Raw genomic sequence first — 27,181 nt, 5'->3', positions numbered from 1 at the left:
CTCAAAACAAAGACATATTACTACAACATCTCCAGTATGTAATGGCAGTTTTAAGGTGCCTAGGGTATTCTGTGAACGAAATAAAGTCCAGTCTAGTACCCTCTCAGGACATGTCCTTTCTGGGTGTGAGACTGAATACAGCTTCTCAGATGGCATTTCTGACCCCGGACAAACAAAGAACTCTTCATCTTTACTTCCAGCAGTTATCAGTAATGTCCAGGCTGACTGCAAGGACAGTCCTTCAAGCCTTGGGGTTCATGGCATCTTGCATTCTAGTACTTCCCAATGCCAAACTGCATATGAGGAAGCTACAATGGTATCTCAAAAGTGTGTGGACTCAACACTGCCAGCGTTTGGACACTGTCATGCGGATTATACCTTGCATCCAGAAGAATTCTTGTGGTGGGCTCAGGAATGTCACCTAAACAAGGGACTCTCTGTGACCCGACCAGAGGCGAGTCAGATCCCTAATGACGGATGCCTCGGACTTGGCTTGGGAGCACACGTCAATGGGAAATGGATACAAGACATGTGGCCTCCCAAACTACTACATTTGCATATCAACATGAAGGAGATGTTAGCAGTTCAATTTGCTTTGATGGCCTTCAAGGACCTGCTTCAGCAGGGACAGGTGTTGATTCAAACAGACAACACAACAGTCATGTGGTACATCAACAAGCAGGGGAACCCATTCCTACCCTCTTTGCAGGCAAGCTATGATTTTGTGGGAGACTGCTCTGAGTTTTCGAATCAATCTTCAAGCACGGTTTCTGCCAGGAGCTCAGAACTCCCTAGCAGATATATTGAGCAGGCAAATTGTGGATCCCCACGGTGGAAACTGGATCCTCAGGTTTTCAAACAATTGACTGTGGCTTGGGGAACTCCAGACATAGATCTGTTCGCTTCTCCACTGAATTTTCAACTTCCAAAATTTTGCACAAAGATGTTCCACCCAGATGCTTGGAAAGTGGATGCTCTATCTTTCAGTTGGAACAACCTTCACGTTTATGCTTTTCCTCCTCTGCCTCTTCTCCCAAGGTACTCTTGAAAGTCAGGCAGGACAAGCCTTGCATGATTCTAATAGCACCAGATTGGCCACGTCAGCATTGGTATCCTCTGCTGAGGAGTTTAATCCAGGAGCCTCCTTGGCTTCTGCCACAGGTTCCTCATTTGTTGTCCCAGTCAAACAATCATTTTCTCAATGTTCAGGTGCAGTCCCTCCATCTGACAGCCTGGCGTATTCTGTGATGGAGCCGGTGGGGTCTCGGCTTCCTCAACAGGTTTTGAATGTCATTTTGGAAGCCAGGCCTAGCACTAGAAAAGTTTATGCTGATAAATGGAAGAGATTTTTTCTTTGGAGCACTGCAAAGGGTTTTGATGTTCCAGTGCCTAATTTGAGATTTGCACTACAGTATCTTACTGAATTACTGGACAAGGGTTTGTCATTCTCTTCTGTTAAGGTTCATGCTGCAGCCATTTCTGCTCACTATGATTGTGACCCTCCTTTATTTTCTCATCCTTTGTTCAAACAGTTTCTTAGAGGGGCAAAGAATATAAGACCCCCACGTAGAGCTCCTACTCCTTCCTGGGATCTCAATTTTGTTTTGGAGAAACTTACTTTACCTCCTTTTGAACCTGTAGCTACGTCTGAACTGAAGTTTTTGTCTTGGAAGACTGCTTTTTTGTTGGCCATTACTTCTGCTAGGAGGGTATCTGAATTGCAGGCACTCATGGCAGTTGAACCCTTTTTCATATTTCATAAGGATAGAGTTTCTTTGCGAACTAACCCTACTTTTATGCCTAAAGTGGTTTCTAATGTGGCCTTGAACCAGTCTATTCATTTGCCTACTTTTTATGCTGATCCCCAAAATAAAGGGGAAAAAGTCTTGCATTCTTTGGATATCCACAGGCAGTTACGTTACTATTTGAGCAGAACTAAGGAGTTCAGACAGACTCAACAGTTATTTGTTTCTTTTGCTTTGAGTTCACAAGGGAAAGCTGTTTCAAAGCAGACTATTTCAAAGTGGATTGGTCATTGTATTGCTTTTGTTATTCTCATCATGGGAAGGATGTTCCTGCTGGGATCAGACCTCATTCTACTAGGGCTACTGCCACTTCTACTGCTTTTCTAAGGGGTGTAGCTACTAAGGATATTTTGGAGGCAGCTACTTGGAGTTCAGTACACACTTTTACTAAGCATTACCATCTCCTCTTTATTCCAAGTCCAGGGCTGGGTTTGCCACTGCAGTTTTACAGGGCATGTTAGCAGCTCCTAATGCTTTGTAGTTTGCCAGCCTCCCTTTCCCTTTGCTTTGGGATTCTACCCACAGGTTATGACTGCAGCAATGTGAGACGAAGAACATAGTACAGTTTTGTACCTACCATAAATGTAGATGTTCGAGGATCCACATTGCTGCAGTCAATATCCTCCCTCCTTCCCTCTATAGTTGTGGTTGCTGGGTTTCTTTTTGGGATACTCTTTATTTCCACACTGGTGGTTGTTGGGCTTTTACTACTTTAGTTCTGGCCTTCATTTTTAGGCCTTCTGACATCTGGGGCAAGAAAGACTGAGGATATGGCGTCGGTCATGCGCTTAAGTACTACTACGTACTGACGTCAGCTTTAGACGACAATGACCGACGCCAGCCTAGCTCTTTGGTATTCGGGCCGACCGAGGACAGCGGACTACCCACAGGTTATGACTGCAGCAATGTGGATCCTCGAACATCTACATTTATGGTAGGTACAAAACTGTACTATTCAGCATATCTGAATCTATGCTTTGAGTTTGTAGTACTTCTGTGTTTCAAAGTGCAGAAAAAAACAGTCACAGCAGTGAAAACAGCAAAAATGAAGCAGCAATTAAGCAAACTACAGTTCATATAAATGCAATGCAAGCCTAAAATATACTTTTTTGTTGTTGTTAAATACAGTGGATGCCTTGGATTTAGTGCAGATTCACTCCAGATCTCTGGCAAAATACTTTTAAAAATTCTAGACAAATGGAGTACTGGGCACTAGGCAGGTCTTTGAAAGCAGACTTTGAGGTAAAAATAGCCTCCAAAGCGAAGGATAAACATAAGGCATTTTTAAGTTTTGTCCGCAGTCTTAAGGGTGACAGCCAACAATGTGTGGAATTAGTTGTGGATGGCATCACCTATACTCAGCCAGAAGACATAGCAAATCTACCGTCTGTCAAATTAATCTCAAATTTCACCTCTCCATCACCCTCAGTTCTCCACCAAAAAATACGCTCCACCACTCCAACAATTATCACTTAAGAAAAGGTTGTCACTGCACTCTAAAGCTAAAAACAGAGCTTGAATGGGGCTTGACAGTATACCAGGTTGCCTCTTAAACAGCTTAAATCAGGACTTATCAGGTCCATTAGGATCTCTGTTTAACCACAGCCTCTGGACTGGCTTTGTCCTGATAGAGTGGAGGACAGAAGCAGTCATCCCTCTGCATAAAGGGGGACCATCTACTGACCTGGGAAATTACAGACCCAGAGGTTTGACTAGTCTTATATGTAAGGCCATGGAAAGAATAATCATGGACTTGATATATAATGACAAAGGAGACCTCCAAACACTGGACCCTGACCCAGTTCAGTTTTGTCAAGGGCAGGTTATGCTGACTGAACCTGGTGGATTTCTTTGAAAAAGTCATCAAGGCCATGGATGAGGATAAAACAGTACAAACTGCGTAATTTGACCTGGCAAAGGTATTTGACGCAGTTCCCCACTCAGGTGTTATAAATAAACACATAAACCTGGTTAGAAATCCCTTTGTCACAAGGTGGATAGTCAGTTGGCTCACGGACATGACACATATGGTTAAAGTGGGTGAATCCAGATCCAGCGAGAGGCAGGCTGCTAGTGATGTGCCTCAGGGCTCAGTACTGGGACCACTCCTGTTCGGAATTTACTTCTCTGAAGTCAAGGCAAATGTGGAAGGCATCTGGATGACAGTCTGCTGACAGCTGCAAGCGGGAGGGGGGGGTCATTGAATCCCCCCAGTGATGTAGATATCCTTTAGGAGGGTCTAGATCAGACAAATGATTGGTGCCAGAACCATAGCCTAAAACTAAATGCAAAACAAAATGCATTATCATACCCTTCTGGAAGTCAAATACCCTTGCAGATTATAACTTCAGTAGCATGCCCTTTAGAGTGGACACAGAGGTGAAAGATCTAGGTATGGAGATAGAAAGTAGCCTGACTTCTGATCGTCATGTATGTATAGTGGTGAAGAAATCCTTTTATGTGGCACAACTTATAAGTAAAGATATGGCATCCAGATCGCAGGGAATTCTAGTCCTGCTGTACTCAGCCCTCGTTAAACCCATAATCCCATTTGGCATGTACTTGACTAAGGCACTTAAAGCACCTGGAGTGACTTCAGAGGTTCCTCATAAAGAAAAAAACAGGGTGTAAACAACATGAACTATGCAGATAAACTAAAAGCCCTATCCCTTTACTGTATCCCCTACCATCTATTAGGGAAGACCTATGTCTGACCTACAAGGCACTCACAGATCCAGCCATGATGGAGCTGCTACACATCCGCAAGTCAAACAGCATGAGGGTTACCCAATCTAGGGATCTAAATGTAGTCAGTAATCCAAATAAAACATGCTGTAGAGACAGATGTGTATCTCAGAGATTGCCCCCTCTTTGGAACAGGCTTCCTATTCACATTAGGGTTCATAGGTAGGTACTAGCCTATCAGTCCAAGGGCCTAAGTAAGCCTAGCCAACAGCGTTCCCTGGCTTACACCACCCAAGAAAGTTAATTTCCTGTGCCCCTGTCAAGAAGAGCCACAGAAGTGATCCCTGGGGTGTATTTCCTATTTCCTATCCACTCATCAAGATTTTTCTTGAAGAGTGCTAATGAGGAACTTTGCTTGACATAGATGGGTCGCTTGTTCCAGAGTGTAGGAAGTCTCTGGGACAGTAATCTATCCCTACAGCATGTCCTGTTTATTGTGGTGACAAGGTTTAGGTTCCTAGAGCATGTAGCTTGGAGGAATTTGGATTTCTTTAGGTGTCACATGTCCAACAGCTCTGGGTTTACCATAGCTTTATATGTTAGGCAGAGATCTTCTCGGAGTAGGCAATATGCTACAGAGTAAAGCTGGAGTTTTTTGAGATGGTCAGTGTAGGGCATTTGTTTGAGGCCAGTAATCCTGTTGGTGAGGTACTTCTGTGGCCTTTCCAGCTGCTGCAGATGTCTTGTGAGGTACATTCCAAAAGGGGCATTGTACTCTATAATGGGTCTAATGAATGCTGAGTAGAGGGGAACAATGACCTCTTTTTTCCTGGATGAGAACCCTTTTGTGATGAGGTGTGCCACATAGAATGATTTCCTGACTACTGTGGCAATGTGATTATCAAAGGAGAGACTACTGTCCACCTGGGTCCCAAGGTCTCTTATCACACATTCGGTGTTAAGTAGACTGCCGTTTATGTGGTAGTTCATGGGTACAGAGTTTTTAACCAAAGGGGATGACATTGCACTTTTTGGCATTGAGCTTGAGCCATGCCTCTGACACCAGGCATCTGTCTCAGTGAGACCCTTCTGTAGGATGTCCACAACATTTGGGGACACAACTATGGCTCCTAGTTTGCAGTCATCTGCGAACTTCGTTAGCCAGAGGTGGTCTGTGTTAGCCTGTACTTCAGAGAAGTAGATACCAAACAGGAGAGGTCCCAGGACTGAACCCTGTGGTACTCCACTTGTCACTGGTTTGAAGTCAGATTTGGAGTCTGCAACTTTTACAGTGTGGGTTCTGTCACTGAGCCAGTTGGCAACCCATCTTATGATGTAGTTATACCTAGTTTAGTGAGTTCAGCTATAATTCCAGAATGGAGGATGGTGTCAAAAGCCTTGGCAAAGTCAAGATAGGCTGTGTGAACCACCTTACCCTCGTCTACAGCTTTGGTGACTGCCTTAAAGAAGTTGATTATGTTCAGGAGGCATGATCTGCCTTTCACAAACCCGAACTGGGTGGGGTCCAGAGTTTGAAGGTTACCAATGTCTTTGTTTATGAGTTCCATGATGATATGTTCCATGGCCTTGCGCAGACCAGGCTCATCAGGCTGATAGCGCGATAGTTCCCAGGATCAGTGGTGGCTCCCCCTTTGTGGAGTGGGATAACTGTTGCTGTGTGCCATTCAATGGGCACAAAGCCTGACATGAGACTATGATTGAACGTGGTGCTAATGTGGGGAGCCAGTTCGTGTAAAACGCAGCCTGGGATGTTGTCCGGTTCCATGGATGCTGTGATGTTCATCGTGTTTCACTGTTGCAGTCCTAACCAATGGGTTATCCGGCTCCTGATAGCCCTCGATCGGCCAGAATACCAAAGGTAAATAAAAATGACATCGGCTGTCATCGGTTGTAAAGGACGTCAGGGCGTCTGATACAAAAGGAGGCAGCCGATGTCACTTCCTCAGTCTTCCTTGCCGCGGAGCCCGAAGCAGAAGCATTTCTTGCCCAAGTGTCGGTCGCCAGTTTACCCTTTCTGTTTCCAACTACAAAGTTGAAGTCAACTACAGCTAAGTACCCCATTGGGGATCCTCTTTTCTTGCCTTAACAAATGCCAGAAAAGGTTAATAATTGTCTTACCTGTGGAAAGTAGATTCCCCATAGAGATTTTCATTCCTATTGTATTATTTGTTTAGGCCTTGACCACAACGTTTCTAATTGTGATCTCTGTGCTTCCTTTAATCCGCGTACTATTCGTCGTCGGGCTAAGCTTTTAGCTAAACATTTTGGAGTTTGGCCTAAGTTTGTCAGTATGGCGTCCGCTGGTCTTCAGGCTTCGGATATCCCCAAGAAATGTAAGGATAAGGACCGCGACAGACTTCCAAAGGTCAAGTCCTCGGATGATGATAATTTGGTCATCAGTCATGCAGTAGCCAGTGAGGCGCTTTTGCAGCCCGCAGATTTTCAACTGCAGGCCTCTGCTGAGACCATTTCAGGAGGCCCCCAGGCCTCTGGCTTCCATTTTGCCTTCTTACCTTCCGCCTGTTGCCTCTTCAGCTGGATCAGGAGCCGCTAAGCTGACTCCGGTGTCCGATGCCTCTGTTCTTCATTCAGACAGCAAGCTCATACCAACGACTTTGGCTGCAACTTAAGTGGTTGCCAGGCCTCCCGAGTCTTGCAGACTTGCAGGTAAATCTTCCAGTCGTATGCCTGTGAAGAAACAGGCTCCAGTTTCCTCTCGTTCCCCTCATTCTCAAATGGTTAAAATGGCTGATGACCTTTTGACTCTTATTAGGGGTTCACAGCCTCCTCCTTCAAAAAGAGGTAGGGATGTCACTCCTGAGGCTTTGTCTTATTCAGGTTCTGATACTTTTAGCATTTCTGTTGATGAAGAGGAAGTTTCTCAAGCTTTCTCTCCTTTTGAGGATTCGGATGCAGAGGAGTCCATCCCTTCTGCTTCTCCTCCAGAAGACTTCTCTTTTGGTGATACTTTAAATACTCTCAGGGAACATTTTAAATGGGAAAGTCAGGATTGTCCCCTTTCTAAGAAACGGATTAGGAAGTTTTTGGATTTGCCTCAGCATAAGCCTTTTGGCTGTTCCACCTGTGTTGGAGGTGGTTGATGATGTTTTTCTGGAAAATTCCTTGACTCCAAATTCGGTTCCTCCTGCTCCTAGGAAACCTGACAGATACTATAGAGTCCCTGATTCTCATTTGTTTCTTTTCAGGAATCCGTTGGCTGATCCAGAGATTATTTCTCAAGGCCCTAAAGGAGATAAGCCACTGTTACTAAAAATCCTGTTCCTTCTGACAGGGAATTTAGGAACCTAGATAAATGGGGTAAAAAGGTTTATTACCTCTACCTCTCTTGCTATTAGGTCTACTAATTGTCTTTTTCATATGCTGAAGTACCAGCAGCACACCTTGGAAGCTATTAAGTCTAGGATAGCAAGTGTGCCTCTGTTGGTGGAGAGTAAGGATATGCAGGATTTGCTGAATTCTGCCAGTCTTGTCAATAAACTTTGATTACATTCTGGTTTTGACATTCTAGAATCTTCCTGTAGGGCTACAGCTACTGGCTCTGTTATTAGAAGGCATGCTTGGCTCAGGGAGCAGCCCCTACCAGAGCCTATCAAGGCTAACCTTTTCGATGTACCTTTGCATAAGGACAGTCTTTTTGGCAGAAAAGCAGAGGATGTGCACAAGAAGATGGAGGATAAGGACAAGTCTATGCAGACAGTTAAAGAATTTCTGCAAGTTCAGCCTCCTCGCTTTAGCAGGAATTACCCTTCTAAGAATTGGAAGTTCCCTGATACCAGCAGACAGAACTGTTCTAGGACTAGAGGTTTCAAATCTTCTAGGGGACAGGTGGCTACCCTTCAAAGGTCTAAGTGTTGGCAAGCTTCCTCTTCCAAGGCAGAAAGTTCTAAGGCTGCATCTCAATCTAAACATTCTCAATGACTGTGTCCAACTTTTGCCTGTTCTTGCCTGCCCGGAGAGTCCTATAGGGAGAAGGCTGGCCCTTTTTGCAAATGTCTGGGCCACATGACAAATGGGTACTCAGAACTGTATCCCTAAGACACAAGTTTTCTTTCCGCACCTTTCCAGTACCCAAAGGATTCCCAGACACTCCTCCAAACCAAAGGGCAGAAGTAGAAAAGCAAATTTTGTCTCTGTTGCATCTGGGAGCAATAGAATCAGTTCCTGCTCAGCAGGTAGGCCAGGGTTTCTATTCCAGAATTTTCTTAGTTCCAAGAAAAGAAGGAACCTGGCATCCTATTCTAGATCTATCCATCCTGAACTCTTTCTTGATAATTCCAAAGTTCAAAATGCTCACTCTGCATCAGTTGCTGCCAGTGTTAGAAAAGGATTCCTGGTTGGTGACGTTGGATCTCAAAAAAAGCTTATCTGCACATCCCTATCAGGGAAAGTTGCAGGCAATACCTTCATTTCAGGGTGGGCAAGCAACATTATCAATTCTCTGCGCTGCCCTTTGGCTTATCTATGCTCCCGGAGTTTTCACAAAGTGCCTGGCTCCAGTCATTGCTTTTTGCAGGCAGAAGAAAATTCAGATTTATCCATACTTGGACAACTGTCTAATTCAAGCAAATTCTCAGGAACAGCTGTTAAAGGATCTAGAATTTGTAAAGACTCTTCTCTCTTCCCTGGATTACACTCTCAATGAGGAAAAATCAAAAATGGTGCCATCCAAAGAGATAACTTTCCTGAGAGCGAGTCTGAACACAGTTGCCCACATGATAAATCTCACCCAGGAGAAGCAGACAACTCTTTCAGTTTACTTCAAAGACTTGGCAAGCCTGTCCCAGCTCCCTGCAAGGAAATACCTGCAAGCTGTGGGATTTATGGCCTCTTGCATTCTCATGATTCCATATGCAAGACTGTATATGAGGAAATTACAATGGTACCTCAAGAACATTTGTTGTGAACACACACAGGACCTGGATGTGATAATTCCTCTGTTTCCATGTCTATAGACAGAGTTTCTATGGTGGGCAACAGCCGGTCTGCAGAACAAAGGCGTGCCTTTTCACCCACCCCTTGCCACTCAAGTTCTTACCACAGACGCATCGGACTATGCCTGGGGAGCTCACCTGGATGGCAGATGCATACAAGGAAGTTGGAATGCCCAGCAGATGCACCTGCACATACATTTAAAGGAGTTGACGGCAGTCCAGCAGGCCTTACTAACTTTCAAGTATCTTCTTTCTCCAGGGAGCCTGCTTGTCAGGACAGACAACACCACAGTCATGTGGTACATCAACAAGTAGGGAGGGACTCATTCTTACCCCCCTGTGCAGACAGAGCATGAGTCTTTGGTCCATAGCAGCATCCCTGGGCCTGCATCTCCTAGCTCAGTTTCTTCCAGGAAGGCTCTATGTTTTGGCAGACCAGTTGAGCAGACAGACCCTGGATCCCCACAAGTGGCAGCTGAACAGAGCAGTTTTTTACAGCATCATTCACCGTTGGGGCACTCCTCAAGTGGATCTTTTCTCCTCTCCAGACAACTATCTTCTACCTCTTTTTTGCACCAGACAGCATCACAGCAGAGCCTGGAGAGTGGATGATCTGTCCTTCACATGGACGCTGCTGTCAGTTTGTCTTCCCTCCTCTTTCTCTTTTTCTCAGAGTATTGTTGAAGATCAGAGACGAGCGACCAAGGACTATTCTCGTAGCTCCGGACTGGCCCAGACAGCATTGGTATCCACTGCTTCGCAGTATCTCCCAATTTCCTCCTTGGCATCTTCCTCTGAAGCCAGATCTTTTGGTTCAAGAAGGGGGAACCATTCTACATCCTCATCTTCAGTCTCTCCATTTGGCAACATGGCTCGTTGTATGACTCTGTCCTTTTCTTCTAACCTTTCCCAGCAGGTGGTTGACGTGCTGAGGGAGGCCAGGAGGCCTAGCACTAGGATGTCTTATGCTGGCAAATGGGAAAGATTCTTTCACTGGATGGAGGCTAGAGAGGAATCGTCTTCTCATCCTACCCTTCCTCTGATCCTGGACTACCTGGCTGATTTGCTTTAGGGTGGTCTTTCTTTTTCCTCTATCAAGATCCATGCTTCGGCCATTTCTGGTCATTGTTCTTTTGAACAACCCATTTTCTCTCATCCCTGCATGAAAATGTTTATTAGAGGTGCTTGCAACTTAAGACCTCCCAGAAGGGCGCCTACTCCAGCCTGGGATCTTAATTTTGTTCTAGAGAAACTCACTCTTCCTTCTTTTGAGCCAGCTGCCACTACAGATTTAAAGTTTCTCTCATGAAAGACTGCCTTCCTCTTGGCTATAACTTCAGAAAGGAGGGTTTCGGAGTGGCATGCTTTGATGGCTGTGGAGCCTTTTCTTATTTTCCATGCAAATAGGGTCTCTCCGAGAACCAACCCCTCCTTTATGCCTAAGGTAGTTTCTAGCCTGACTCTTAAACAGGCCATACACTTTCCTACCTTCTTTTCTAATCCTCAAAATAGAGGTGAAAGAATTCTACATTCTCTTGATGTGCATAGACAGCTCAGGTTTTACCTGGACAGGACGAAAGACCTTCGGAAATCAGCACAGCTATTGGTCAGTTTTGCCCTTGGAGCCCAGGGAAAGGCTGTTTCTAAGCAAACCATTTCTAAATGGATTGCACATTGTATTACTTTATTCCTTTCATGGCAAGGTTCCTCCTGAAGGGGTTAGGACCCACTCAACTAGAGCAGCTTCCACTTCTGCCGCCTTTTTAAGGGGTGTCCCTACCAAAGACATTTTGGAGGCTGCCTCATGGTCTTCTGTTAACACTTTCACAACGCATTATAATTTGCCTTTGTTTTCAAGAGCCAGGGCAGGGTTTGCCATTGCTGTTCTGCAGGGCATTATCTCCAATCCTTGATTCTGTTGGTTCCTCCTCCCTTTTCTCTGGGCTTTGGTAATCAACCCCTTGGTTAGGACTGCAACAGTGAAACACGATGAACATAGTACAGTTGTGTACACTTACCATAAATGTAGATGTTCGAGTGTATTCACTGCTGCAGTCCTGGTTTCCCTCCCTCCTTCCCCCTTTTCTCTTTTCCTAAGGTATAGGCTAAATTTGGTATTATTTGGCAAAATGGCTTTTGGTTTAAGCCTTGTTTTCTGGGGGCTTCTGACTGTTATGGCAAGAAAGACTGAGGAAGTGACGTTGGCTGCCTCCTTTTGTATCGGATGCCCTGACGTCCTTTACATCCGACAACAGCCAGTGTCATTTTCACTTACCTTTGGTATTCTGGCCGATCGAGGGCTACCGGGAGCCAGATAACCCATTGGTTAGGACTGCAACAGTGAATACACTCTAACATCTACATTTATGGTAAGTGTACACAACTGTACTTTTTTGGTTTTAGAGAGTGCAGCTTTTACCTCCATAGATGTGATTACAGGGACTCTGCATTCTTCCTGTATAGATATAGGCCTTTAAGGGGGTGAGAAGGGGGTAAGGTTAGCACTGAACCTATATGCCAGGATGTTGGCAATATCAGTTGGTTCCCTGGCCCTCTTCAAACACGGTTTGTATCAGTGGATGGGGAATCGCAAATTTATTCCTGGGGTAGTGTCTGTGTCCCTTATGGACTGGGGCATTCTGTAAGATACTTAGTGTACAGGCACAAATCCATGCCATTCTCTTGTCCCTAGGGGCCATATGTTGGGTAAAATTGAGTTATATTGGCTAGGCTTGTAAGGGCCCTTAATCCCTTATCCTAGTAATGTACTATGAACCTATGAATATTGAGGTTTAAGTCTAACTTTGACCATTTCTGAGAACATTTGTAGAACCAACTTAGATGATGAGTGGGATAAGTACCTGTTCCATTTCATTTCTACATACAGAGAGATGTCACAAGAATCCACATTTTTTACTGTTTAAGCTACTTTATGGTGGCAGGGTGAGTTCGTTCCTGGATTACAGTTGTTATGAGTGATGGGATGAATGTGAATCCCACAAGAAGTCTGTTGTGGGATATGATTTGAATTTAAGGACTAATGTTAGGAAGCTCATGGGGGTTGGCACAAAAACATCTAACACAGGTACAGCAGAAGCCAAATGTAATGTGATATGGCCAGACAGAGTCTGAGACTGTACACTTGGACAGAAGGTCATCAGGTTTATTCCTTTTCAACAGAATAAGCTACAGTCACAATAGGGACATTTAATTGTTTTGGGTGAGATTGCTGCAGCTATCCCGTACTTAAGTTAAGGAAGACTGAGCAGAACTTTAGGAAGTTGGAGTCAGCACAGGTGTACACAGAAAGTCAGTAACCAGTCAAACAGGCTTCTTACTGTATGTCTACTAAATCACATAATTTATGCATAAGGAACTGCAGGAAATATTAGAATGTGGGATAATTCAGTAATCCACCAGTTTTAGGGCCTCACCTGTAGAGCTGGTGCCAAAAAAAAAAATGTGGAGCGTACAGGGCTCCGTGTAAACTACTGATAACCGAGCAGTGACGCAGAGTAAGATACTTATCCTACATCCAGGAGAGAAGTCTTAGAGCTATTAGGTGGAACCAAGTATCTGACAAGTACTGACCTGACTGAGGGTCACTGGGAAGTACACTTGACATCAGCAGCAAAGGACAGATTGGCATCTTTAATGTCACTTGGTTTGTATGAGTTTACTAAATTGTATGGTCAACTTTCCAGAGACTAGCAGTTTACAACCTGTCAGAAGGTGATGACTATGCTCTTGGTTACACAGATGACATTACTGACTTTAATCTGTTTTGGCAGGAGCATAGTGTTAGGGAGGTAGTCAGTGAATTGAAAAGGGCAGGTTAAGCAGGCACTTACCATTTAGGAATGGTAGAAGCATTGTGGCCATCTGGTGGGTAGTGGTAGGATTGAGCCAGAGCCTGCCAAGGTGGAAGCTGTACTGCCATGGCCTTACCCCTGTTATGAAAAACAGGTCCAAAGGGGTGTCTTGAAATTATTGGCATAAAGTCTGTCCCTAGCCGTAGCCATTTCCTTTGTCAACCGTTTGCAAAAGAACAGGCTAGATAAGCTTTATGAACAGAGGCCTTGAGTGGTTCCCTCAGTATTGACGAGCCCTGATTACAGCCAAGAGATTGTTGTACTGATAGATGCTTCAGTGTTCATATGGGGTGGGGGGGGCAGTATCTAGCCAGGTTTCTTCTAAAAGAAAAGGGACAGGCAGTTGTATAGGCTAGTCATGGACTCTGGCCAGGGAAAAATCATATGGAGTGGTGGGGAGGTAAAGTTTGGGAGTAGTTTAAGCAACTTAGTAACTTTATCCCTTGCCTGTGTGATAGAAAAATCATTATGGTTACAAGTCATTATTCCTTAAGTGGGTTACTTTTTTTTTTATTTTATTTAAAATTTGCTAGCTGGGTAGGTGAACTGGCTAAAAAACCCTTTTCAGCATATAAAAAATGTAGAACCATTATGTAGAAATTTACATTGGCTTTGGGCGGTAACATGGTTGTAAATGAAACATAGTTTGTTTTACCAGCTTAGCACTGTATGTCCCTGTTCTGCTAACATCCTGAGACACTGTGGTGAGTTGTAGAAAAGCCGTAGTTTGTCCAAGGGCTCTGTCCTATTTTGTACAGTACCCATTCACTGGTGCATACAGTGGAAAAGTGTGTGTGTGTGTGTGTGTGTGTGTGTGTGTGTGTGTGTGTGTGTGTGTGTGTGTGTGTGTGTGTGTGGGGGGTAGCACTTGTGCTCTCATGTTTTCCGTGAATGCTTGGCCTTGGCATACATGCAGTCTTTAAAGAATATATATGTTTTAATAGAGATCTTGTTTCTGGTTTGAATCCTCTCCCAGTTTGGAATTCAGGAGAACCTTCAGTGTCACTGGTCATTATATTTAGGAAAACCTCTGTCCAGTGACTAAAAGTAAGATGCCACATAAGTGACTGCTTAACTTTATGAATATTTCCTGGGTAAAGGGTACATTGATGGAAAAAAGCCAGATTATTCAGGGAAAAAGAAATGCACCTATTTTCGATTCAGCAAAGTAAGGTGGTGATCCACAAGGACATTCAGCAACAATGTTTTATTACTGAGAACATGTGCAGCTAATAGTCTGTTTTAATCTGGTATGCTCCTTTAGTAAATTCTGTATGGTATGGCTGAATTTAGTTCAGCACATTTTCACTAATGTGGGATTTTGCCACATATTTTCTGTTTATATTAGCTGACTTTTGCACTGTGATTTTTCACTTAAAGTTGTACTTGTTAGCTCCAGTGTTCTCTCTTGTAAGTAGTTCTCTGTTGAGTGTAGCAAAAACATTAATACAAATATGTCCTACCTACAGTGAATATAAAATGTTTACACTCCCCTGTTAAAATGCCAGGTTTTTGTGATATAAAAAAATGAGACCACAATAAATAATTTCAAAACTTTTCCCACCTTTCATGTGGCCTATAACCTGTACAATTCAATTGAAAAACAAATAAACCTGTTGGAGGAAAAAATATATTAAAAAAATGTACAATACGCTGGTTGCATGTGTGCACACCCTTAAACTAATACTTTGTTGAAGCATATTTTGATTTAATTACAATATTCAGTCTTCTTGGGTAGTCTATCTGCATGGTATGTCTTGACTTGGCAATATTTGCCCACTCTTCCTTGCAAAACCGCTCCAAATTTGTCAGATTGCGAGGGCATCTCTTGTGCACAGCCCACTTCAAGTCACCCCACAGATTTTCTATTAGATTTAGGTCTGGGCTCTGGCTGGGCCATTCCAAAACTTTAATTTTCTTCTGGTGAAGTCATTCTTTTGTTGATTTGGATGTATGCTTGGGGTCATTTTCGTGTTGAAAGGTGAAATTCCTCTTCAGCTTTTGGCAGATGCCTGAAGGTTTTGGGCCAAAAGTGATTGGTATTTGGAACTATTCATAATTCCCTCCACCTTGGCTAAAGCCCCAGTTCCAGCTGAAGAAAAGCAACCCCAAAGCATGATACTGCTACCACCATGCTTCACCGTGGGGATGGTGTTATTTTTGTGATACGAACTGTTGTTTTTGCGTCAAATGTACCTTTTGGAATTGTGGCCAAAAAGTTCAACCTTGGTCTCATCAGACCATAACACATTTTTCCACATGCTTTTGAGAGACTTGATGTATTGTTTTGCAAATTTTAGCCAGGCCTAGATGTTTTTCTGTGTAAGAGAAGGCTCCCATCTTGCAACCCTACCTCATAATCCAGACATATGAAGAATACGGGAGATTGTTGTCACATGTAGTACACAACCAGTACTTGCCAGAAATTCCTGCAGCTCCTTCAGTGTTGATGTAGGTCTCTTGGCAGCCTCTCTGACCGATTTTTGTCTGGTCTTTTCATCAATTGTGGAGGGACGTCCAGTTCTTCTTTGCAACATCACTGTTATCCCACATTTTCTCCACTTTTTGCTGACTGTTTTCACTGTGTTCCATGGTATAGCCAATGTTGTGGAAATTTGTTTGTACCCTTCTCCTGACTGATACCTTTCAACAATGAGATCCCTTTGATGCTTTGTTAGCTCTCATCGAACCATGGCTTTTGGTGTAGCAGGCAACTGAGTAAATGTCAGGAAATTCCTACTAGGACAGCTGAACTTTATTTGGGGTTAATCAGAGTCTCTTTAATTGATGGAAGGTGTGTACCCAAAAAGACTGAATGTTGTAATTAAATCAAAAGGTGCTTCAACAAAATATTAGTTTAAGGGTGTGTACACACACAGCAAAGTATTAGTTTAAGGGTGTGCACACTTACGCAACCAGCGTATTGTACCTTTTTTATTTTTTATATTTTTTCCCCTTACAGATTTGTTTTTCAATTGAATTGTACAGGTTATAAATCACATTAAAGGTGGGGAAAGTTTTGAAATGATTTATTGTGGTTTCATTTTTTTATATCGCAAAAACCTGGCATTTTAACAGGGGTGTGTAAACTTTTTATATTCATTGTATATACAATACTTTCATGAAATGTATAAAAAGTGATGTAAAATGGTTTATGACATGCTGACTGTGTTGTTATTTGTGTTAAACTGTTAACCTCAAACACATTTACTGTTTCTTTTAAAGTTATCACCAACATTCCAGTTAACTGTTTAAGATAAGTAGCCTCGCACAGCAAGAGGTTCCCTGGTTCGATTCTTGGCAAGGGTGCCCTCTCTGCAGAGTCTCCATGTCCTCCTTGTGTTGGTGTGGGTTCCCTTCGGGTGCTCTAGTTTCTGCCCATATTCTAAAGATGTGCAGTAGGTGAATTGGGACACACTGAATTGGCCATTGATGTGAGCGTTCGTGTGAGTGTGTGATGTGAAAGAACTACTGTGGCAGAGCTAAGCCACCCATCGGTGTAAACCTGTAGATGATTGTCACTGTTGAAGTTGCATACTGACCCTATGTGCAAAAATGGGAAAAAGATGATGCTGATGGATGGATTCAGTTTCCAAAGGATCGGGGTGAGGTCAGTACAGAAGATATAGATTTTTGTCTTATTTTGCAACTTTCAGTTGTGTTAGACGAATAGCAGATGGGCAGTACAGAGTTACTGAGAAGTGATGACAGATTTTTGCACTGACTTAAGTGCTTCAGTAAATTAATCACCCTTAGTGTGTCTTATTCTGAGGACTAAAAAAGGCTACTGCTAGGCTGAGGGCAAGAATACTGTAGGTCTATACCATTACTTTTAATAGAGTTACCATTCCTAGAGAGCTAAGACAAGTCAAAAAGTGTAATGAATAAGAGAGAATATTTGTCAAATATCTTCCGCTAACAAATCAGAGAAGCAGCAGTTCAGTTTTTGTATTTGTTTTTTCTTACTAATATAGAATTCTCTGTGCTGGGAAGGCAGTCGTGTGTTATCAGCCAGATCCATTAGAAGATGTTACTCATGTGTTCACGAGCACTGGAACTTTCATGCAGGACAATAGCAGAAAAGTTTATAATGCACCCTACTATCCACTAACCTATGTGGGAGAAGTCCTTCTTGAGGTAAAGAGATGGTTTGTGATGATTTCCTGTTTTGAAAGTTTACTGCAATTTTTTTTTAAAAAGCGAGAAAGACGAAGAATATATGATAAAATGTGATATATTTTTTTCTTTATTTTTTGTCAGGGCAGAATGCTATTTTCTGTGTTTAAAAAATTGTGTGCATTCAGTTTTAAAAACAATATCCAGGCAGATGATATGCCTAGTTATTATGTAACACAGGATTTTACCCTTCCATTTTCATGTGCATCAGTTATAGGTTCATAGGTTCATACTAGGCTATCTGCCCTGGGGCATTTATAAGCCTAGCCCGATTGTGTTTGGCTTACGCCACCCCTTGATTTGAGTATACTGTGCCCTTTTTAAAGTTTAGTTTACTGTGCCTCTGTCTAATAGTGACACGGAAGTAATCCCCGGGACAAACCTACGATCCCCCATCCATTCATCAAGATTCTTGTTGAAGAGAGTCAGTGAGGTGCTCTGCCTAACATGAATTGGAATTCTATTCCAGAGTGAAGGGAGCCTCTGGGTTATGAATCTGTCCCTCCAGCATGTTCTGTTTATTTCTGTGCTGAGGTTCAAGTCCCTCAAGCGCATGGCTCTAAGGGATTTAGATTTACAAAGGTGGAGCATGTCCATTAATTCTGGGTTGGACATAGCTTTGTATGTCAGGCATAGATCGCCTCGAAGTAGGCGATATGCAACTGAGTAGAGCTGGAGTTTTTTTAACCGAGCAGCATATGGCATCTGTTTGAGTCCCTTGATCCTCCTGGTGAGGTACTTTTGGGGTATTTCTAATTGCTGCAGGTGTCGGGTAAGGTACATCCCAAAGGGGGCATTGTATTCTATGATGGGCCTGATGAGGGATGAATAAAGAGGCATGATCACCTCTCTTGATCTAGATGTGAATCCTTTCATGATGAGGTGGGCTATGTAAAAGGTCTTTCTAACCACTTTGGCAATGTGGTTGTCAAAGGAGAGATTGCTATCAACTTGGGTCCCAAGATCTCTAATTACTTTCTCTGTACTTAATGGGTTACCACGTATGTGGTAATTTGTGGGCACATTGTTTTTGCCAAAGGGTACGACTATACACTTTTTGGCATTTAGCTTTAGACCATGGCTCTGGCACCAGTTATCCATCTCTGCGAGACCTTTTGAAGGATGTTTGTGTCAGCTGGAGAGTCGATTATGGCGCCCAGTTTGCAGTCATCTGCGAACTTGGTGAGCCATAGTCCTCCCAAGTTGGCCTGTACTTCAGAAAAGTAAATAACGAACAAGAGAGGTCCCAGGACAGAACCTTGTGGGACGCCACTTGTGACCGGTTTCGAGTCTGACATGGCTCCAGCAACTCTGACTCTGTGGGTTCTGTCTTTGAGCCAGTTTGCGACCCATCTTGTGACATAGGGGTTTATATTTAGGCTGGATAGCTTATCTATGATGCCCGAGTGGGGTATTGTGTCAAATGCCTTTGCGAGGTCCAGATAGGCTGTGTGGACTACCTTCCCTTCATCTATGGCCTTGGTGACTGTTTCGAAGAAGTCAACCAGGTTCAAAAGGCAGGATCTGCCCTTGACAAAGCCAAATTGGGTAGGATCTAGTGTCTGTAGGTCCCCAATGTCTTTGTTTATGAGTTCCATGATGATCCTCTCCATAGCCTTGCAGACTAGGCTAGTCAGGCTTATGGGGCGATAGTTTCCAGGGTCCGCAGAGGCGCCACCTTTGTGGAGTGGGACCACTGTTGCTGTACGCCATTCTTTGGGCACATATCCTGTAGTGAGGCTGAGATTGTACAGCAGTTTTACTTGAGGGATTAGTTCTTCTTGGAGTTCATGTAGGACGCAACCCGGGACGCCATCTGGTCCCATGGAAGCAGTGTTTTTGCTTTGGAGAGGGCGGCCTTCACCTGAGCATCAGAGATGTTTGGGAGGCTGCACTCTGCCAGGATAGATACTTGCTCTTTTGGTGGGGGGGGGGGTGGAGAAGTTTGCATTGAACCTGTCTGCCAGGATACTGGCGATGTCTGTGGGTTCAGTGTATTTTTTGTCGCTTAGAATCAACTCAGAACAAGTCTGGGAGTTGCATCCCAGGTTCCTAACATAACTGAAAAAAGCCTTATGATTGTCTTTAGTGTACTTTGCAATTTTTGTCTCAAAGCTGGCCTTGGAGGATTTTATGAGTGATCGTAATTTTTTGCGAGTACTGATCAGAGATGCCTTCCCTTTTAGGGATTTTGCTCTATCATGTAGTAGCTTCCACCTTCTGTTGTACAGTTTATTTATGGCTGGGGTCCACCAGACTGGATGCCTGCCTTTGGATGATTGGGTCTTGATTTTGTTGGGGATATCATGATCCATGCATTCCTGGAGATGTCTGTAGAATGCTTGCAGTTTGGGCCGTAGTTTCCACTGGCTCTGGGTCTTGAAGGATTCCACTTCAGTTTTGAGAAGTGTGAAGTTCGCTTTTGAGAAGTTTTTCACTGTGGTTTTCTGGGCGGGGGTGGGGTCGGGATGTGGATATCCAGTGAAATTAATTTATGGTCTGATCTTACCAATGAGGGATATACTTCTGGTATGGAGCATAGAGTCCCCATGTTGGTAATGATCAGGTCTAGTATGTTTTCCCCTCTTGTGGGAGTTGTGACTAGTTGTTCCATAGCATTTGAGTTTATAAATTCCAGGAACCTTTGGGCTAAGGTGCTGGGGCTTGAGTAATGCTCCCAGTCTATGTTTGGGTAGTTGAAGTCGCCCAATATAATGGTGTTCGGAGAGATCTTCATGTTCTCCAATGTTTTCAGGAAAGCAAAATGGGATTCCTGACTTTGAGAGGGTGGTCTGTAGGATGCTATAAACTGAAAAGCAGTCTTGCCCACTGTCAGTTGCACATGGATGGTCTCCGATACTTTGTGCAATGCCACTAACCTGGAGGTGTGGATATCCTTGATAAATATGGAAACTCTCCCTCCTTTTGTGGTTCGGTCTGGGTTTTGGGGCAGAAAAGCATGATGTGAGGTATAACCTGGTAGTGCTGGGCTGCTCTCTGGAGCCTTGAACCAGGTTTCTGTCACTGCACAGATATTGATGTTCTCCATACTGAGGAGAGCTTTGAGTGCATGCATCTTGAGGTTAAGACTTCTGGCATTTAGCAGCATTACCCTTAGTTTCTTGTTCCTTGTGCTGTCTATGGAGGTGGGTTTGACTTCTGAGCCTTGCCTAAAAAAGGCACTATGGGGATGGCAAGAGCCTTTGCCAATATCCGAAAGCCCAGGGGTGACAGGTGCAAGCCGTCCCTAGTGAAGCAACGTGGCTTGTCGAGCATGTCATCCCAGGCTGACAGACACTGGATCCCCTTTGAATGACACCAAAAGTTTAGCCAATTGTTGAAATCGATCATTTTGTCTTTATACCGTGGCATCATTCTAGGTGAGGGTAAGATGCTGCTCAAGGTCAGGGTCATACTGGCTTGGGCTACATGATCAGAGAGCTCCTCTGTCTCTTTTCATGTAGTCGAGGGAGGTACGTCTCAGGTCATTCACGCCAGCATGTACAATGACTGAGTCATATTTGTATTTGCTTTGGAGTGACCTGAGTGCTTGCGTTGTGGCGGATCCTAGGGCTCGACAGGCAGCTCACTGTGACCTTCTCTTTATTCAGCCTGGTGAGTGGGATGTCAGTGTGTCTGACAATAGAGTTAGCTATTAGAAGAGTATCAGGTGTGTTATTCAGTCTTAAGGGCTGTGACTGCTTGGCACACTGACTTTGTGTGCTATGTGTTGTACGTGTTTTGTTTTGGGGTAGTGTTTGCTTGGATGTCTGCTTTGGAGGTCTCTGTTGCTTAGGTAGATTTTTATTTAGAGCCTCTGAGTATGTTTTTGTGTTTTTATGTGTTTGGTTCACTGTTGTGGTGGGACTATGTGATACTGGAATTGTGTTGTGTGAGGTTACCTTCTCCTCCTTACTGGTCACACCAGTTTTGAGATGAGAGAGCTCAGCCTCCAGTTTGGCTATATGGTTGCATCTCTCACATATATTTGAACCAGTTTGGAGGAGGAGAGGGTTGTCCGTGTACATGAGACAGTTGTAACATTGCCTCAAAATTCCCAGATTCACCAGCTGGACTGGAGAGGAAACCATTGACTGACCTTTGGACATGCTAGAGTAATATAGGGAACTGAATTAAAACGGACCAATAGGGGACAAGGTAATCGTAGAGAGTATAAGAGTAAGTAGTGCTTATGGTTTATTAGTGCTAACTTGTAAAATCACTTATTTGGACCATTGAGGGGCCTTAGAATGAGAATATGGTGTTTAATTTGAGAGATAGAGCAGTTCTAAGGGAAAAAGTGAAGAACAGACTTTGTGGAGCCAGGACAAAAGAGGGTTTTAAGAGAGGGAGATCAAGGAGTTAGGAATTTTCCCAAAATGGCCAATAAAACTACAGTTTCAAGGCAGTAACCACTCCCACAGGGGCAGACAGGCTGCTCAATGTTTATCACTGCCACTGATGAACACAGAGACTTCCCTTTAGCCCAAGCAAACAATGGCCTCCAAGAAACTTACAAACAGTTCAGAACAGCAAATCTGTAAGTGAACTTTTTTAAATCTCAGAAAAGTGGGAAAAAGCAAGATTTTTTTTTTTTTTTTTTAAGGAAAGCAGAGGTTCACAAGTATCAACAAGTTAGAACAGTGCAGTAAATGACCCCACACTTGAGTGCTAGGCCAGAGACAGATAAAATGCAAGTTTTAAGAAAAAACGATTTTAAAAATAAGTGCAGGCAGGAAATTCAGTAATCAGCTCTAGGTTGTATTCTAAATACAGTTACCAACACAGAAATCAAGTTTAACAAGCCAGAAAATGCTCAAAAGTAGGCGGCAATGCAGAAAAACTTAACAAATAATCTGAAGCAAAATACTTAAAATCTCAAAAGTGGCTCCTTTCTTCTCTCAGCATTTTCTCCCCTTGGTGGGTGCTTCACCAACAGCCAACAAGTCCAAAAAGACACCAAATCGGGTTTTATGTAAAATGTGTGGTTTTCACTGCTCATTTAAAGTAGTACTGCAGTGCTGAAAAGGAGTATTGGATGATACCCTCACTTTTGCTGTGTATTAATATTGCAGGCTTTTACCCAGAACTATAGGCAGAGCATCTAGCGCCCTGTGCAGTGTTCTCAGTGTACAGGCACAAATCCATGCCATCCTCTTGTCCCTAGGGGCAACTCAACTCAAAGTTAATAAAAAAAAGTTTTTTTTTTGTTTGTTTTTTTGTTTAAAAGTGTAGCAAGGCAAGTGGCTTGCTACACTTAAATCACTGCATGTACACTCGCACTGAGTGCTTCAACTATAAATGGAAATGCAGTATTGGCATTCAAAAGTGAATGCCAGTACTGTACTGTTGCACTGTAGGCATCTCCTGATCACACCCCAACCCCTTGCACCTGGGGCATTCCACTTTAGTTATAGCTGTCCTTGTATTTTGGAATCCCCTTTTGTATTGACTTTGTCATAATGATACCATACATGTGTGCAGCTGTGATGACTGTATTTCTGACTGCACACTCTAAAACAGATTTACAGTTGTACAGGACACTGCTACAGTTTAGTGTTTATCAGATGGTGACCTCAGTTACTAGTTGCTGTTTGAGAAAGTTGTGCCTTTACTACAAAGTGTTCTTATCTGTTTTTGTTTCTGCCATGTTTTTGTTTCCTAAATCCTTTGGCATATTTTCATGAAATTTTAAGCTGGCAATAATGAAGGTTACCTATAAAATGCCATATGATTGCACTTCTAGCTTCAGATGTATATGATCAACTGCAGCTTGACTTCTAATGAAAAAAATCATGTTCATTTTATTTTACGCCATTATAGTAAAAAGAAAAAGTACAAATATGACTCTGTCATTGTCCATGTTGGTGTGAATGACCTGAGCCGTACCTCCTTGGACTACATGAAGAGACATGGAGAAGCTTTCTGATCACGTAGCCCAGGCCAGTATGACCCTGAGTAGCATCCTGCCTTCACCAAGAATGATACCATGGTATAGAGAAAAAAATATCAATCTCAACAATTGGCTAAGCTTCTGGTGTCATTCAAAGGGGTATCCAGTGTCTGTCAGCCTGGGATGACATGCTCGACAAGCCACGCTGTTTCGCTAGAGACTGCTTGCACCTGGCACCCTTAGGCTTTCAAATAGTGGCCAAGGCTCTTGCCACCCCCATAGTGCCTTTTTTAGGTAAGGCTCAAAAGACAAACCCACTGCCGTAAATAGCACAAGTAACAAAAAACTGAGGGTAATGCTACTCAATGCCAGAAGTCTAAACCTCAAAATGCACACACTCGAGGCACTCCTCAGTATGGAGAAAATCGATATATGTGCAGCAACAGAAACCTGGTTTAAGTCTCCAGAGAGCACCCCAGCACTACCAGGCTACAACTCATACCATACATTTCGGCCACAAAACCCAGACCGAAATGCAAAAGGCGGGGGAGTATCAATATCCATCAAGGATACCCACACCTCCAAGTTAGTGGCACAGCACGATGCTTCTGAGATCATCCACATGCAACTAACAACAGGCAAAACTGCTATTCAAATTATAGCTTGCTACAGATCACCCACCATGTCCCAGGACCCCCACTCTGCATTCCTGGAAACACTGGGAAACATAACGATCCTACCAAACACCCTGAAATTGGGTGATTTCAATTACCCAAACATTAACTGGGAGAACTACTTGAGTACAAACTCACTTGCCCAACATTTCCTAGAATTTATAAACTGAAATGTCCTGGATCAACTGGTCAACACCCCCACCAGAGGTGACAACATATTGAACCTGGTCATCACCAACATGGGCGACCTGTGTTCCACACTGGAAGTCAACCCCTCGCTGGTTAGAGCTGACCATAAACTAATCACTCTGGATAGCCACATTCTGCCACCACCCTCAGTCAAATTAACCACTGTGAAAAACTTTTCAAAAGCAAACTTCACATTACTTAAGACCGAGGTGGGAAGTTTCAAAACCGCCATACTAAAGGATAATGCTGTCCAAGCTGCAAAAATCCTTTACTAATGCACTCTACGCGCACCTACAAGAATGCATGGATTGTGCTATCCCAAACAAAACCAAGACTCACTCTTCCAAAAAAAGGAAACCAGACTGGTGGACCCCTGCCATAAACAAGCTATACAATAGAAAGAGGAAACTTGTACAGAAAAGAGTAAATTCCCAAGAAGGGAAGACATCCCTGATCAGTATCAGCAAGAAACTACGTTCCCTCATAAAATCATCCAAGGCTAGCTTCGAAAGAAGAATTGCCATGGACTCCAAAGATAACCACAAGACATTCTTTAGCTATGTCAAGAATCTAAGTGGCAATTCTCAGATCTGCTCGGAGTTAGTGCGGAATGACACAATGGCACAAAAGACACTGAACCGACCAATATAGCCAACATCCTGGCAGACAGGTTCAGTGCAAACTTCACCCCCAAAAGGGCCCATAACTACGCCAGAAGAATGTAGTGCCCCTGAAATCACAGACACTCAGGTTAAAACAGCCCTCTCCAAATCCAAAAACACAGCATCAATGGGACCGGATGGTGTCCCAGGTTGCGTCCTACACGAGCTCAAAAGATGAACTAACCCCTCACCTAAACACACTGTTTAAACTAAGCCTCTCCACAGGCATTGTGCCCACAGAGTGGCACACAGCAAAGGTTATTCCGCTCCACAAAGGTGGAGCCGCAATGGACCCCAGGTACTATCGCCGTGTAAGCTTGACTAGCTTGGTCTGCAAAGCTATGGAGCGCATCATCATGGATCTCATTAACAGAGACATTGGGAACCTCCAAACACTGGACACTACCCAGTTCGGCTTTAAGGGCAGATCAGGTCTCCTAAACCTGGTGGACTTCTTTGAGACAGTTACCAAGGCTATAGATGAGGGAAAGGTGGTCCACACAGCCTACCTAGACCTTGCAAAGGCCTTCGACACCATTCCCCACCTAGGTATTATAGACAAGCTCATCAGCCTTAACATAAACCCCTACATCACGAGATGGGTTGCCAACTGGCTCATGAACAGAACTCACATGGTAAGAGTTGTGGGAGCTTGGTCTGACTCTAAACCGGTTACAAGTGGCGTTCCCCAGGGCTCAGTCCTAGGACCCCTCTTGTTCGGCATATACTTCTCAGAGGTACAGGCAAGCACAGGACGACTATGGCTGACCAGGTTCGCAGACATCCCATGCTCTGGAACAAGATTCCAATCTACATTAGGCAGAGCTCCTCGCTAACCCTCTTCAAAAGAAACCTTGTCGAGTGGATGGGAAACAGAAAGTTTACCCCAGGGATCACTTCAATGGCTCTACTGGACAGAGGCACAGGGAACTGATCTAAGGAGATGGCGAAAGTCAACACATTCTGGCTTGGCTTATAAATGCCTTCAAGCAGATAGCCTAGTACCTACCTATGAACTTATGAATGAAGATCGCACTTAAATACATCCTTTTAGGTCTTGCTTTGATAACTTTTGTATTTATTACTCTGAGCAAAAGTGATTTCCATTCATTTACTTTGAAGCTTAGTGTTTTAAGAGTGGGCATGTTAATTTCAATTGATCATTCTTGTACTATAAGATTGTTTTATGCATTTTTCTTTAGAAAACACCCAGAGAGAGTGATTAGCCTATGCAGTATGCTATACAAGTCTAATGGCAAGTTGGTATCAGCATCTTGAATGTGTGAATCTCAGTCTGCCAAAAGGAAAGAAAACTTTATTTGTTGTCATGTAACTGTAAGCTCCAAGGAGACTTGCATAAAACTCTCGCTTATAAAGCTTCAGTTCAACACAAGCTAGCAAAAAAAAAAAAAAAACACATACCTTTAATTATTTTTCACAAGCCACGTTCATTCCTGCTAGCCCTTTTAAGATGCAGACTTTCTTTTGAAGAAAAGAAGTTCCCAGGACCAGTGTACAAGATACATTTCACCCTTCTGTGACCCAGCTTTAATGGAAATACTTCTCTGGACTGTATCCTACCAAGGATATATGAGATCTGGCCAGTGTACAAAACTTTGAACTCCTTTGTAGTAAACTGTACGTCTGCACTTAGCATGAGATGACCAGCTTGTATAAGAGAGATGCATGGGCATGCCAAAAATCAGAACTTTATTGCTGTATGTTTGCTTTAACAGACTTCGCTGTCTTAGCGGAATATTGGTGCTGGGCTTCAGGTGCAGTTTTGTGTAGATAAGTATCCCTGTTCCATTTTCTGAGAAAAAACATATGTAAAAAAAATAGATTGTGTGTGTCAGAAACTGTAAATGTTCTTGCAGTAGACAAATCTTTTACAAGAATATTCATACTTTTGATTTTTTTTGTCTTGGTGAGCAGAATGAAGTAAAGTCTTGTCACAGGGAGTAAGTCGAATTCTTTGAAGCTTTTTTTATTTTTTATTCTGTATTATTTTATTCATCCTTTATTGCCTGGGTTAGTCCACTAGGCTAGTGGCCTCTTTTCATGGGGTGCCCAAGGTGGTATATATAGCACAAGGGGAAATTTGGCCGGGGCCATTCTTTAGAATAAGCACCTCAAGGATCTGGTGATAGCAACCATGGCAATGGATTATCTTTCAGTAAATCTCTTCCATCAGGAGAAAATTACAAAGAATCTTTCAAAAGAGGTTTCTGGAGAATGTTGGACTTCACTGT

The 27,181-nt window shown here is 43.3% G+C and overlaps 1 protein-coding gene across 1 annotated transcript in view; it reads left to right on the top strand.

Moving 5' to 3' along the window:
- The window catches only part of SLF1 (SMC5-SMC6 complex localization factor 1), a 1,376,372-nt gene that overhangs the window by 500,681 nt on the left and 848,510 nt on the right, over positions 1-27,181 (top strand). Inside the window, exon 5 of the mRNA XM_044064135.1 lies at positions 17,310-17,472. Coding sequence (XP_043920070.1) covers positions 17,310-17,472 — 163 coding nt within the window. The remainder of the gene's footprint in view (positions 1-17,309; positions 17,473-27,181) is intronic.

This window comes from Protopterus annectens, chromosome 2.part2 (genome assembly GCF_019279795.1).
Source record: "Protopterus annectens isolate FY-2018-M chromosome 2.part2, PAN1.0, whole genome shotgun sequence".
Lineage (NCBI taxonomy): Eukaryota > Metazoa > Chordata > Ceratodontiformes > Protopteridae > Protopterus > Protopterus annectens.
This window is presented reverse-complemented; position numbering and strand designations above follow the sequence as displayed.